The sequence below is a fragment of the Scyliorhinus canicula genome, chromosome 17 (assembly GCF_902713615.1).
Source record: "Scyliorhinus canicula chromosome 17, sScyCan1.1, whole genome shotgun sequence".
NCBI classification, from domain to species: Eukaryota; Metazoa; Chordata; class Chondrichthyes; order Carcharhiniformes; family Scyliorhinidae; genus Scyliorhinus; species Scyliorhinus canicula.
Genome location: NC_052162.1, coordinates 50,572,601 through 50,585,334, shown reverse-complemented (window position 1 = coordinate 50,585,334; position 12,734 = coordinate 50,572,601). Strand labels below are relative to the sequence as shown.

The 12,734-nt window shown below is 49.7% G+C and overlaps 1 protein-coding gene across 1 annotated transcript in view; it reads left to right on the top strand.

The window, feature by feature from the left end:
* Positions 1-12,734, top strand: part of fhdc2 (FH2 domain containing 2) — an 80,600-nt gene that overhangs the window by 37,471 nt on the left and 30,395 nt on the right. The window contains exon 9 of the mRNA XM_038775953.1: positions 2,896-2,966. Within this exon, the coding sequence (XP_038631881.1) occupies positions 2,896-2,966 (71 nt within the window). The remainder of the gene's footprint in view (positions 1-2,895; positions 2,967-12,734) is intronic.

Genomic DNA, 12,734 nt, shown 5'->3' with positions numbered 1-12,734 from the left:
AATGTGAGGTGATTTAGCCTGAGGGTCACCACACCTCAGATGAGGGGTAACGTTGGGAAGGCAGGGCAAGGTATAGGAATGGAACCCGTGCTGTTGGCATCATGCCACATCACAAACCAGCCGTCCAGCCAACTGAACTAACTGACCCCCTGATGAAGACAATGGGGCAAAGTGGAGGAGTGCTGTGCGAGAAATGGAAGGGGAGAAGTAGGAGAGTTCAAACTGGCAGGCAGAGGGCAAGGAAGTGGATTGAAGAAGGGGAACATTGGAAGGTAGAGGGAAGACCGATGGGAGGGAAGCTGATCCCTGACAAGCCTGCATGAAAAGACAAGGGTGTCTATAGGATACCACATCATTTACTGATCAGGATGTACAAAGGTGGTGGATAGAAGCCCAAGTGGGGCATGGGTGCCTCTCAAGTGAATGGCTCAGGGAGAGGGTGGTTGAATCAAGGAACAAACTTCTTCTTGAAGCTGTTAGCCTTTTTCCTCTGGGTTGCTGACATTCTGCATGGTCTGGTGAAGACAGGTGGCCTGGAGAGAGCGATATTAATGTGCTGGACTGCTGTTCAATATGGCACTGTGGGATTTGAACCCACCAGCTGATAGTGGGCAAAAGAACCTGGTGGCCTGCCAGGTGACATGGAGGGGAACTTTCTGTGCATAATTAATTAGGATCCAAGCGCAGACTCTGCCATGGAATCCTGCCAATCTGGACAGTGAGAGAGTTACCTGCCACTGCACTTAGGCTCAAAAATGGAGAATTCTGCTCAATACTTTAAACTACTCTGCAGTACTGCATCATGAAAGACACAGGAAACATTTTTGTTGCATAAAATTGCATTTTAAACTGTTCAAATATTCCAGTTATGTAGAAAGTTGCAAAAAACAAAATAGATTTAAAAGAAGGGCATGGGAAGAGATTCAGTAATTTAAAAAAGCACTTGAACATGAAAACATCCCAATGATATTCGTTTATAACTGTAAGGGACAGAAGACACCAAACTGACCAAAATCAGCAGTTGCTGCTGTTCTCCTTATGCTGAAGCAGTGTGCTTGAAGTCTCATGTGAGAGTACCTTTAAGAAATGGGTATTTATAAATGGATGTGTATATAAATATCTGTAGTGAAAGTACCTTTAAGAAATGGGTGTTTACTACTGCAGTGATGTCAGAGAGTGGGTGGAGCTGGGCTGTCTGTCAGCTTTTTACTTTAGTTTTTGAGCAGGCTTCAGGGTGTGTTTTAGTTTTGTTTTCAGTGTTGGAGCTGAAGCCAGACCAAGCAGGTGTACTGCTGTTCTCGTTGCCATCAAAAGACTATCTCTTGATCATTTGGTGAATTCAGAATTATAAATGTTCTCAGTAGTGAATGTAAACCTAATGTACTTCTGTTGAAAGGTGTTTCTTCTGTCTTCTGGATGTTTTTTGGGAAGTTATTAAGAATAACGTAGTGTTGTTGTCTTTGGGGGTTGTATTTGAATTGATGGCTACCAAGATGTTCACAGTATGTTTTAAAAAGATTAACTTGAGTCCATAGAATAAACATTGCTTTGTTTTAAAGAATACTTATCAATTTCTGCTGTACCCCACCTGTAGAGTGGACCGTGTGCTCCCCATACCACAATCTATTAGAAGTTGTGGGTCAGGTGAACTCCATGCTACATTTTGGGGTTCTCTACACCTTGGCCCATAACAGAAGATTTCAACTCTGATGTTGCAGAATGTTTCTGTAACAAGCTTTTTTCACATTTCAAGACATGGCCTTTTATCTGCAATTATTTACACTTCAGGGCACTGAGGAAGTTTCCATAACGTTTCATGTCCATTTCACGCTGGCAGGACTGGCCATAAACTGACGGCTGCTCGGCCCATCAGGGCCCAGAGAATTGCTGGGGGGGGCCGCTGCCAACGGCCCCCGACTGGCGTGGCGTAAACCCTGCCCCTGCCCGAAAATAATCGGCGCCGGAGAATACGGCAGCCAGCGGCGGGGCGGTATTCTCTGACCCGCCCCGGGAGGGGGGGGCGTCGGAGAATCCCACCCAATATCTTTAAATTTTATGCATTATTTTAATAATTTTAATAAAAAAATCAATCACTGGAAAAAGCATTGCCTTCCAAGTGACTACTTTCCTTCCTTTGCTGTTACATGTCTTTTTGCTTGCGTTGTTTAAATTCTGTTTGAGCATAATTGTGATCGACTCTAACTAACATCTGATTGAATGGTTTTTATTTTCAGTGTTATAAGTCATGACATGAACCTGAGAATGGAACATTAATAGTTCTTCAGTCATTGTGTATGATTAGCACCTATCATAAATATTTTTGTTCCCAACACTCCTCAAGTGAGGCCTTTCGGTTTCTTCAAAAGCAGGTATTTAAGAGAGCAGACAGTAAACTTTAAATACATGTTTGGCTTTTTCGCTGCCTTTCATACCTTCACCAGGCTTCGCTTTAAGTACATCTCATCTTCAGTTGTCACTGCAACCTTCCTCTTCACTTCAGTTCTCATTGCAGTCGTACCCCTCCTGTTCCCCATGCTGCCATCCAAATGTTGGTTGTGAGGAGTTAGCTCCAGGCCAGAAAAAGCTCCTCCTACATCGCAACCTTGTGAGAAGGTGCACAACCTACCAGTCATGTTGGGGGATAATAATCCAAGTGATGCACAATTAGCAGCTACTGGATTCTGCAGGATGTTGAATATTACGTAGCAAGACCAAAACCGCAGCGTATTTGTTCGATTGGAGTATCATTTTTCAGCAATTGTTAATTCAATGATTGAGTGCTTTATGCGTAGCATTCTGCAGAAGCAGCATGCCACTAGTACATTTGAGAGTCTCCATGTAATTAATCCATGACAGTTCATTTCTTTAATAGGCTGGTATTTCTTTTGTTAACAGGCAGCAGAAAAAAAGGACAAAAAGCTTCTTTCCTTCCCAGATAAACTGGAACACATTGGAGCAGCAGCCAGGTTGGATAACATTTTCTCTCCCACTATAGGGTGCACAAAATTATTCGTAAAACCCTGCAGGTTTACAGCTATCCTAATTACTTCTCTATGTCAACACATTTTTTAACAGCAACGAGTTGCCTTCAAGTCTATAAATGTTTTCTGCGCCTTCTTTGCAGTAAAAAATAATTTGCATTTATCGAGCAAAGATTTGCATTGATATGAATATTAATGGTGTTCGTATCTTAATTTTGTGCTGTTCTCAATGTCATGCTGCTTTTGGCCTCATCTCAGGTCCTTAGGAAGCCATGTTGAGTCTCTCGGTAGTACCACCATTGTTGCTTCCTTTGGATATTCTGAGGCTGTAGCAGAACAATATCTTTCTAGTTTTCCCTTAACAGCACTTAGAATCATAGAATGGTTACATCATGGAATTAGGCCATTCAGCTCATCAAGTCCATGCTGGCTCTCTGCAAGAGCAATTCAGCCAATCTTGTTCCACCATCCTTTCAATATCACCCAATATTATTTTAATGTTCTGGCGCTTATTGAAAACCACAATTAAATCTGCCTCCACCATCCTCACAGGAAATGCTTCCAGGTCCTAACCACTCATGTAAAAACATTCTTTTGTCTTTTCATCTTTGGTCCCTTTGCCAAGTACTGTGATTCTGTGTCCTCTAGTTTCCACCCCCTCCATCTCTATGTCTATTCTGTCTTTCTCCCTCATAATTTTGAACATCAAATCATCTCTCAACCTTCTCTGTGGAGAACAGCTCCAGCTTCTCTAAAACGGTCCATAAAACTGAAATCACTTCCCTAGCACCATTATCCTAAATCAGGCTTGTCCAACCTTGTACATCCACAGCCCGTGGGTCTGAGGACTCCCCCTCTGAGGCGTCCTGTATCTCCATGTCTGAGTCGGAGACCACTGCCTCCGTCATCTCGGCGTCTCTATCTCCACGCGGTTGTGCAACGACCTGCGCAGGCTTTGAGTGCGGCACCAGAAGATGATTGTGAGGAATACTCTCCACTGTGTCTGGTCTTTGTGGCTGTAGAAGAGAGCTCTGGGGGCGGGGAATCTTTGGAAGAAACGGTCTTCTGGACCGAACGTGGTCTACATGCTTGCGCTGGAGACGACTCTGGGCTTGACCCGGATAAGAGATAGGACCCGTTCGGCGAAAGATAATGCCAGGGACCCACTGGGCACCACCAGCAAAATTTCGAACGACCACTGAGTCACCGGGCGCAAACTGCCAAATCAGCCGATGCCGAGAAAGGCCATGTCCGTGCCGTTCTTGAGTGCGGCGTACTTTTGCGTCAATGTCCAGGAAAACCATGCTAGTGCGGGTGTGAAGTCTCCTGCCCATTAGGAGTTCCGTGGGAGCTACCCCAGTCACTGCATGTGGAGTTGTCCTGTATGAAAACAAAAAACGAGCCAGTCTCGTGTCTATGGACCCGGAAGACTGTTTCTTTAGGCCCCGCTGGAATGTCTGCACTGTGCACTCCGCCAACCCATTGGAAGCCGGGTGGTATGGAATGGTGTGGATATAGCGTATGCTGTTCATCTTCATGAACCTCGCAAACTCCTCACTTGTGAACGGAGTGCTGTTGTCCGTGACCAGCACCTCGGGGAGGCCATGCGTACGGAAAGACAAATGCATCTTCTCGATTGTTCCGCAGGACGTTGTGCCTACCATCTTATGCACCTCTAACCATTTAGACTGGGCATCGATTAATAGAAGGAACATGGATCCTTGAAAAGAGCCGACGAAATCCAGATGCAAGCGCGCCCAAGGCCATTCCCAGTGATGTTGGGGCGCAGCCAGCAGAAGCTTCTGATGCTCTTGGCAAATGGAGCAGTTTTGGGCCACCTTCTCAATGTAGGTGTCTAGGCCTGGCCACCAGACGTAACTCCGGGCCAACATTTTCATTTTGGTCACACCCTGATGCCCATTGTGCAAGTCTCTTAGTATCAGCTGTCCTTTTTCTGGGACAATCACACGCGTTCCCCACAAGAGGATACCGTCTTCCACGCTAAATTCTGACAGCTTGGAGGAAAATGCCCGCAACTTGTTTGGGAGCTGTCTATGCTGCCCACCATACAGGACTATGTGCTGAACCTTTGACAGGACTGGCTCCGTCTGGGTCCACTCACGGATCTGTGATACCATGACAGGCAAGGAGTCCATAAAAGTTAGGGTTGCAACCACCTCACCGGTCGTGGGTGTCGACATGGGGGCGGTTGACATAGGCAATTGGCTCAGTGCATCGGCATTCGCTATCTGGGTCCCTGGTTTATGTTCCAGAGAATACTTGTAGGCAGCGAGCAACAAAACATAGCGCTGGATCCGTGCGGAAGCAATGGGCGGTATTGCCTTATCCTCTCGAAAAAGTCCCAGCAGAGTCTTATGATCAGTCACGATAGTGAAGTGGCGGCCATACACCTATGAGTGGAAGCATTTCACCACAAAGACCACTGCCAGGCCCTCCTTCTCGATCTGCGGGTACGTCCTTTCCGCTGAAGTCAATGTGCAGGATGCGAAGCTATCGGCTGCTCGGCCCCGTTCTCCATATTGTGGGACAGGATGGCCCCAATACCATACGGGGTTGCATCACACGTGATGAGCAAAGCTTTCCAGGATCATAGTGGGTTAGTAACCCACACGACGACAATTGTTGTTTTACCTGCCGGAAAGCGGTTTCTTGCAGCTGACCCCAAACCCAGGTGTAATTCTTATTTTTTTTTTTTTTAATAATTTTTATTGGAATTTTTTACAGAAAATATAAAAATATAACAACAAGTATAGCAACAAGCAGTAATATGCAACTAACAGCCCCATAACACCCACAATTCCCCCAAACCGTAACATCACATGTATCACACTCCCCCCAAACAAGAGAACTTAACCATAAATTAAAATTAAATAAATCAAATTTAAATAAAATAAGCAAACTTAATCAATGTCCCCTCCCCCCCCGGGTTGCTGCTGCTACTGTCCCAGTACCCTATCGTTGAGCCAGAAAGTCGAGGAAAGGTTGCCACCGTTTAAAGAACCCTTGCACCGATCCTCTCAGGGCGAATTTGACCTTCTCAATCTTAATGAAGCCCGCCATGTCATTGATCCAGGTCTCCACGCTTGGGGGCCTCGTGTCCTTCCATTGTAGCAAAATCCTTCGCCGGGCTACTAGGGACGCAAAGGCCAGCACACTGGCCTCTTTCGCCTCCTGCACTCCCGGCTCTACCCCAACCCCAAAGATCGCGAGTCCCCATCCTGGCTTGACCCTGGATCCCATCACCCTTGACACCGTCCTCGCCACCCCCTTCCAGAACTCCTCCAATGCCGGGCATGCCCAGAACATATGGGGATGGTTCGCTGGACTCCCCGAACACCTGACACACGTATCTTCACCCCCAAAGAACCTACTCATCCTCGTCCCAGTCATGTGGGCCCTTTTGCAACACCTTGAATTGAATGAGGCTAAGCCGCGCACACGAGGAGGAAGAATTTACCCTCTCCAGGGCATCAGCGGTGTAATTCTTCTTTAGCAAAAGGTGCAACGGGGCCAGCGTTGTTGCCATATTGGGGTGGGGGAACTTCCCGAAATAGTTTACGAGGCCGAGAAAAGAACGAAGTTGCGAAGTGTCAGTCGGGGCTGGGGCCTGTTGAATTGTACGCACCTTCTCTGTGACGGGGTGCAAATCTTTGCAGTCCACCCGATAACCCAGGTAGACTACTTCCTTCGCCTGAAAGACGCACTTTGTATAACGTAAACGGACTCCAGCCTCTGAAAAGTGTCTAAGGACAGCCTCCAAATTTTCCAAATGTTCCTGCTCCGACGTCTCTGTAATCAAAACGTCATCTAAATAGACAGCAACACGCAATAAACCTCTCAAGATGCCCTCCATGACGCGTTGAAAAATAGCGCAGGCAGAGGATACCCCAAAGGGCAACTGTGTATATTCATACAGGCCCCTGTGTGTATTAATAGTTACATATGGCATACAGTTACATACAGCAGGGTCCAGCTCCAACTGTAGGTGGGCGTGACTCATATCTAATTTTGTGAATGAGAGTCCGCCTGCAAGCTTCGCGTAGAGATCCTCTATGCGAGGCACTGGATATCAGACGAGCCGGGAAGCCGTATTCACTTAATTTATAGTCGTCGCACAAGCGAACTGTGGCATCTGGCTTCATTACAGGTATAATTAACACTGCCCAGTCAGCGAAACAAATGGGCCAGATAATACCCAAGGACTCCAAACTAGTGAGCTCCCCTTCTACCTTCTCGAGCAAGGCGTAAGGCACCGGGCGCGCCCGGAAATAGCGCGGCGTGGCTCCTGGTTTGACTTGGATACGGGCTACGGCCCCTTTTACTTTCCCCAAACTGGGCCGGAATACACCTGGGTACCGTCCTAGTGCCTCCATCAACCCTCCAGAACCTGTTTGGAGGATGTGCTGCCACTGCAGCCGCAAATGGCGCAACCAGTCCCGACCCAACAGGCTGGGCCCGTGGCCGTACACCACGATAAGTGGGAAATGCCCCTCCTGGCATCCATAAACAACAGGGGTCATTGTAGTTCCTGCAATGTCCAATTGTTCCCCCATGTAGGTGGCCAATCTGGCCTGTGTGTCGGTTAATGCAAGGGTCTGTATACCCTGCTTGATGCAGTTGAATGTCCCCTGGGCGATCACGGAGGCCGCTGCGCCAGTGTCCAACTCCATCTCAAGCGGGTGACCATTGACCCGTACTGTCACCTTAATGGTGGCCACACGGGGAGCTGCCACACAATGCAGCTGCAGGCAATTGTCCTCTGTCTCCACATCCTCGGGAGTGGTCGCCGCAGTTTCATCCAAATGGAAGGTACAGCCCCTGGGCTGGCCCCAGTTTCTGTCGGAAAATCTTTCCACTAGTCCGACACTGACATGGCTCCTCATCCGTTGGTTCTGGAGAAGGCTCCCTTCGGGGAGGAATGTCCAGTGGCCACTGACGTTGATCCAAACACCACCCCGCCCAATGTACAGCAGGGGTACAGGGAGACGCTTTTGGACGGAAGGGGTTGCGCCCCAAGGCGTGCACCTCCATTCCCTGTAGCTCCTGCACTCCCCATTCTGCACTCTCTCGGGACAATACTATTTGAATGGCCTGTTGAAAAGTCAATGCTGGCTCAGCTAACAACTTTCTCTGGGTGGCTGTGTTGTTAATACCGCAAACCAAACAGTCGCGTGACATTTCTGACAAGGTCTCACCATAGTCACAGTACTCCGCAATGCTGCATAGCCTGGATAGAAACTCTACAAGGATTCTCCTGGGGTCTTCTCAGCGGTATTAAACCGGTAATGCTGGACTATCGTGAACGAGGTTGGGTTAAAATGTTGCCCCACTAAGGTCACAAGTTCATCAAACGCCTTGGTGTCCGGCGCAGCTGGGTACGCAAGGCTCCTAATACCCCAAACGTATGCGGGCCGCAGGCGGTGAGCAAAATGACCACCTGGCGCTCGTTTTCGGTGACATTGTTTGCCCGGAAATAGTTACACATCCGTTGTGTGTACTGGTTCCAACTTTCCAGCGCAGCATCAAAGACATCCAAACGTCCATACAGAGGCATGGTGTAACAGAAAAACAACTTCCAACCTGTATCCAACAAAAATCCAGGGAGGCGGCTTCAGCAGTGTAGACAGCTATCCACTTTAACCCTCATTGCCAGTTTTGTGATGGCCACGAAGAATCCAGCACAAGTTGTAGAATAGAAAGAAATAACATTTATTTACAATAACGTGTATATACAATAGCAGCAATAACTCCCTTGTTGCTCACTCCTCTCTCTCTCTAGCTGGTTCCATACTGACCAGCTCTATTTATGCAGGAAATCTGCTAATGATTACGCCGCCCCCTCATTGGGAAAGCTCATACTCCCTAAGGTTTGTGGGATTGCCGTTAGTCCCCAGCCAATGGTAAGAAGACAGGTTATAACAGAAACATTAAATCAGATGCATTGCAGGTCCTAATGATTGGCTACTAATTTCTAGTGTCTGCTACCGACTAATGAAATTATATTCCCATATTTTAAAAAAAATGCTTCTCTTTTTTGTGTGTCATTAAATAAAAATAAAAACAGAGCAAACTTTAGCCACAGATGATGACTGAGGATTTTATAAAGAGACTTATAGGAATGAGGGGCGGAATTCGCCGGCTCCCAGCCGCATGTTTCTCGGCAATGGGAGGTGGCGTGCCATTCGCTGGCAGTGGGATTCTCTGCTCGCACCACTGTCAATGGGAATTCTCATTGAAACCCCCCATGCCGTCAGGAAACCCAAAGGCGGAGGTGCGTTGCTGACGGGAGCAGAGAATCTTGCCGCTAATAAACAGCTGGAGAATTCCAGCTTGAGAGGAGAAAGGAAGATAGTTTATAATCAGATTTGATCTGATTGGCAATGGCAGAGATGGCCATTCAGGTTATGTTATTACCAGTCAGAACTGGCTAGGTTTTGTAGCTTTGTAAACACTTGTGTTTTAAGAGATAATTCAGCAGAATTTTAATTAGTTGTTGATTGATATGTGGATATTTAATATTGGGTGCGATCTAGCGGATGCATTAGCCATGGGCACAAAATCTCGCGAGTGGTCAACAACTGGATATGCAAAGCAGCTCTCCACAGGAGCAGAGTGCATTTTGGTATGCTGTACCCAGCGAAACTCTGGGTCACATACCAAAACAGGGAATTCTTCTTTACAGCCCCCGCTGAGGCAAATAGGTTCGTCGAGGAACACAGGCTGGAAAATAACCAGCAAGGGTAGGGACGAGGGGCCCCTGGCAAGGGGCAACGACACGCCGACAGGGGGGGTGGGAAGGGGCGAGGCAATGCCAGCCCCCCGCCCTGGCAAGAACACCCAGAACAAAGAACAAACCACTGCCCGAGGGACCGCTCCAGGTGGGAGGCCAGGCCCCAGCACGAGGGAATGAGAGCAATGGAGGAGGGAGAACAGGCTAGAGGGGTGCAGGGTAGGATAGGGGAAGAATGGGCAGAAAACCACAGAGGCCAGGCAGGGGAGAAGCGAGACAGTAACTCCCAAGAGGGGGGCCACCAGGAAAGCTAACGCCGGGGGTACGCAACAAAGCAGGGCCACAGCGTGCCCCCAACAGGGGGGAAGGCGCCAGGCAGGGATGGGGGGGAACACCTGTCAAAGTCGGGAGAGCAAACGGGGACAGGAATAGGGGATAGAGGGGCAAACGAGGGGTATACGGGGGAGGAGGGAAAAGGGAGAGACTGGGGGGGGCACACAGGGAGAGAGAGACCGGGGGCGGGTGGGGGGGGGGGGGGGGGGGGGATGCAGGGAAGGAGGGACAAAAGAGGCTAGAAAAGGAACAGGGCAATAAAGTGCCACAAACAAGGGCTCGAAACAAGGAACCGCTGCAAGCACCCACCCAATACGGTCTTTGGGCGAAGGGAGACCCCAGAGTGCAGGGGACTACCCGCGTGGCAGACACACAGTGGACGGCCATGGCGGGTGCCCCCGGAACAAGGGGAAACCCCGGAGCGCAGAGGCCTGACCGCATGGGGAGAGCAGTGACAGCGGCCATCCTGGACGGCCCCCTAACAAAGGGAAACCCTGGAGGGCAGGGGCGCGTCCACCAGATAAATATGATTAATCCCACAGGAGCGAGGGGGCAGAAGCCCCCCACCAGGATAATCACCTGGAACATAAGGGGACTTAACGGCCCAGTGAAGAGATCCAAAGTCCTCACCCACCTCAGAAATATGAGGGCCAACATAGTCTTCTTCCAAGAGACGCACCTGAGGGAGCAGGACCAAATGCGGGTAAGAAAGGGCTGGGTGGGAAAAACCTACCATTCCTGCTATGGGACAAGGGCCAGGGGGGTGGCGATCTTTATCGGCAAGAGGACGATGTTTAGGGTGACAAAGACGGTTACAGACCCGGTATGTCATGGTCAGCGGGGTCCTGGATGGGGCACCGGTAGTCAACGTGCCTTACTAGCTGACGAGGCCTTCAGCGAAAGGATAGTGCGGGCCATAGCAGAGTACAAGGAGAACAACCAAAACGGGGAGGTCTCACCCTCCACGTTCTGGGAAGCGCTTAAGGCCGTACTAAGAGGGGAAGTCATTGCCTTCAAAGCACAAAGAGATAGGGAGGAAAGGGTGGCTAGGCAGCAGCTGGTCGACTCCATACTGGAGGTAGACCGTAAATACTCCGAGGCCCCAACCATAGAGCTCCTGGCGGAGAGGAAAGAACTACAAAGGAACTTTGACCTGCTCTCCACCAGGAAAGCAGTGCACCAACTCCGCCAGGCGAGCGGGATCCTGTACGAACATGGAGACAAAGCCAGCCGCCTGTTGGCACACCAGCTCAGAAAGCAGGCAGCCACCAGAGAAATTGCGCAAATCAGGGGTACCGGAGGCACGTCGGAAACAGAACCAGAGAAGATTAACAAAACCTTCAAGGCCTTCTACCAAGAGCTGTACACCTCAGAGCCCCCAAGGGAGAAGGCTGGGATGAAACGGTTCCTTGATGGACTGGACATTCCAGTCGTGGGGGAGGGCAGAAAACGGGGCCTGGAAGCACCACTAGCACTGGGAGAGATCATGGACAGCATTAGCTCCATTCAGATGGAGAAGGTGCCGGGACCGGACGGATTCCCGGCGGACTTCTACAAAAAATTTGCGACAGCGCTGGCCCAGCACCTGCGGGAGGTGTTCACAGACTCGCTAGCTAGGGGCACACTGCCACCCACGCGAGCACAGGCCTTAGTCTCGCTGATACCTAAGAAAGACAAAGACCCAATGGAATGTGGGTCATACAGACCCATATCTCTGCTGAACGCAGACGCCAAAATACTGGCCAAAATCCTAGCCAAAAGGCTAGAAGACTGTGTACCTGAGGTGGTCACAGAGGACAGACGGGCTTCGTCAAAGGTAGACCGCTCACCTCGAACATCAGGCGCCTGCTGAACGTGATAATGACCCCCTCCGGGGAGAGAACACAAGAGGTGATCGTCTCCCTGGACGCAGAAAAGGCCTTCGACGGAGTCAAATGGAAATACCTCATAGAGGTACTGGAGCGGTTCGGGCTTGGAACAGGGTTCACCTCTTGGGTAAAACTCCTATACAATGCTCCCATGGCGAGCGTACGGACCAACTATACCAACTCCCAATACTTCCAGCTGCACAGGGGCACCAGACAAGGATGCCCACTGTCCCCGCTGCTGTTCGCACTGGCGATCGAACCGCTAGCAATCGCACTCAGGGCAGCAAAAAGTTGGAGGAGGGTCCGAAGGGGAGGCAGAGAGCACAGAGTTTCACCTGCTCCTCTACACCTCGGACCCACAGAGCAGCATGGACGGAATCATTGCGCTCCTGAAAGAGTTTGGAGCCTTCTCGGGCTACAAACTCAACATGAGCAAAAGCGAGATCTTCCCAGTACACCCGCAAGGGGGGGGGGGGGGGGGGGGGCCACACTAAAGGGGCTGCCGTTCAAACAAGCCCGACACAATTTCCGCTACCTGGGGATCCAAATAGCCCACGACTGGAAAGGGATCCACAAATGGAACCTCACCAGTCTGACGGAGGAAGTAAAAAAGGACCTGCAAAGATGGAACACACTCCCGCTCTCCCTCGCGGGGAGAGTCCAGACGATCAAAATGAACGTACGGCCCAGGTTCCTCTTCCTGTTTAGATCCATCCCGATCTACATCTCCAAGGCCTTTTTCAAAGTGCTGGACAAACTAATCATGGCGTTCGTAGGGGGGGGGGGGTTACAAATGCTAGG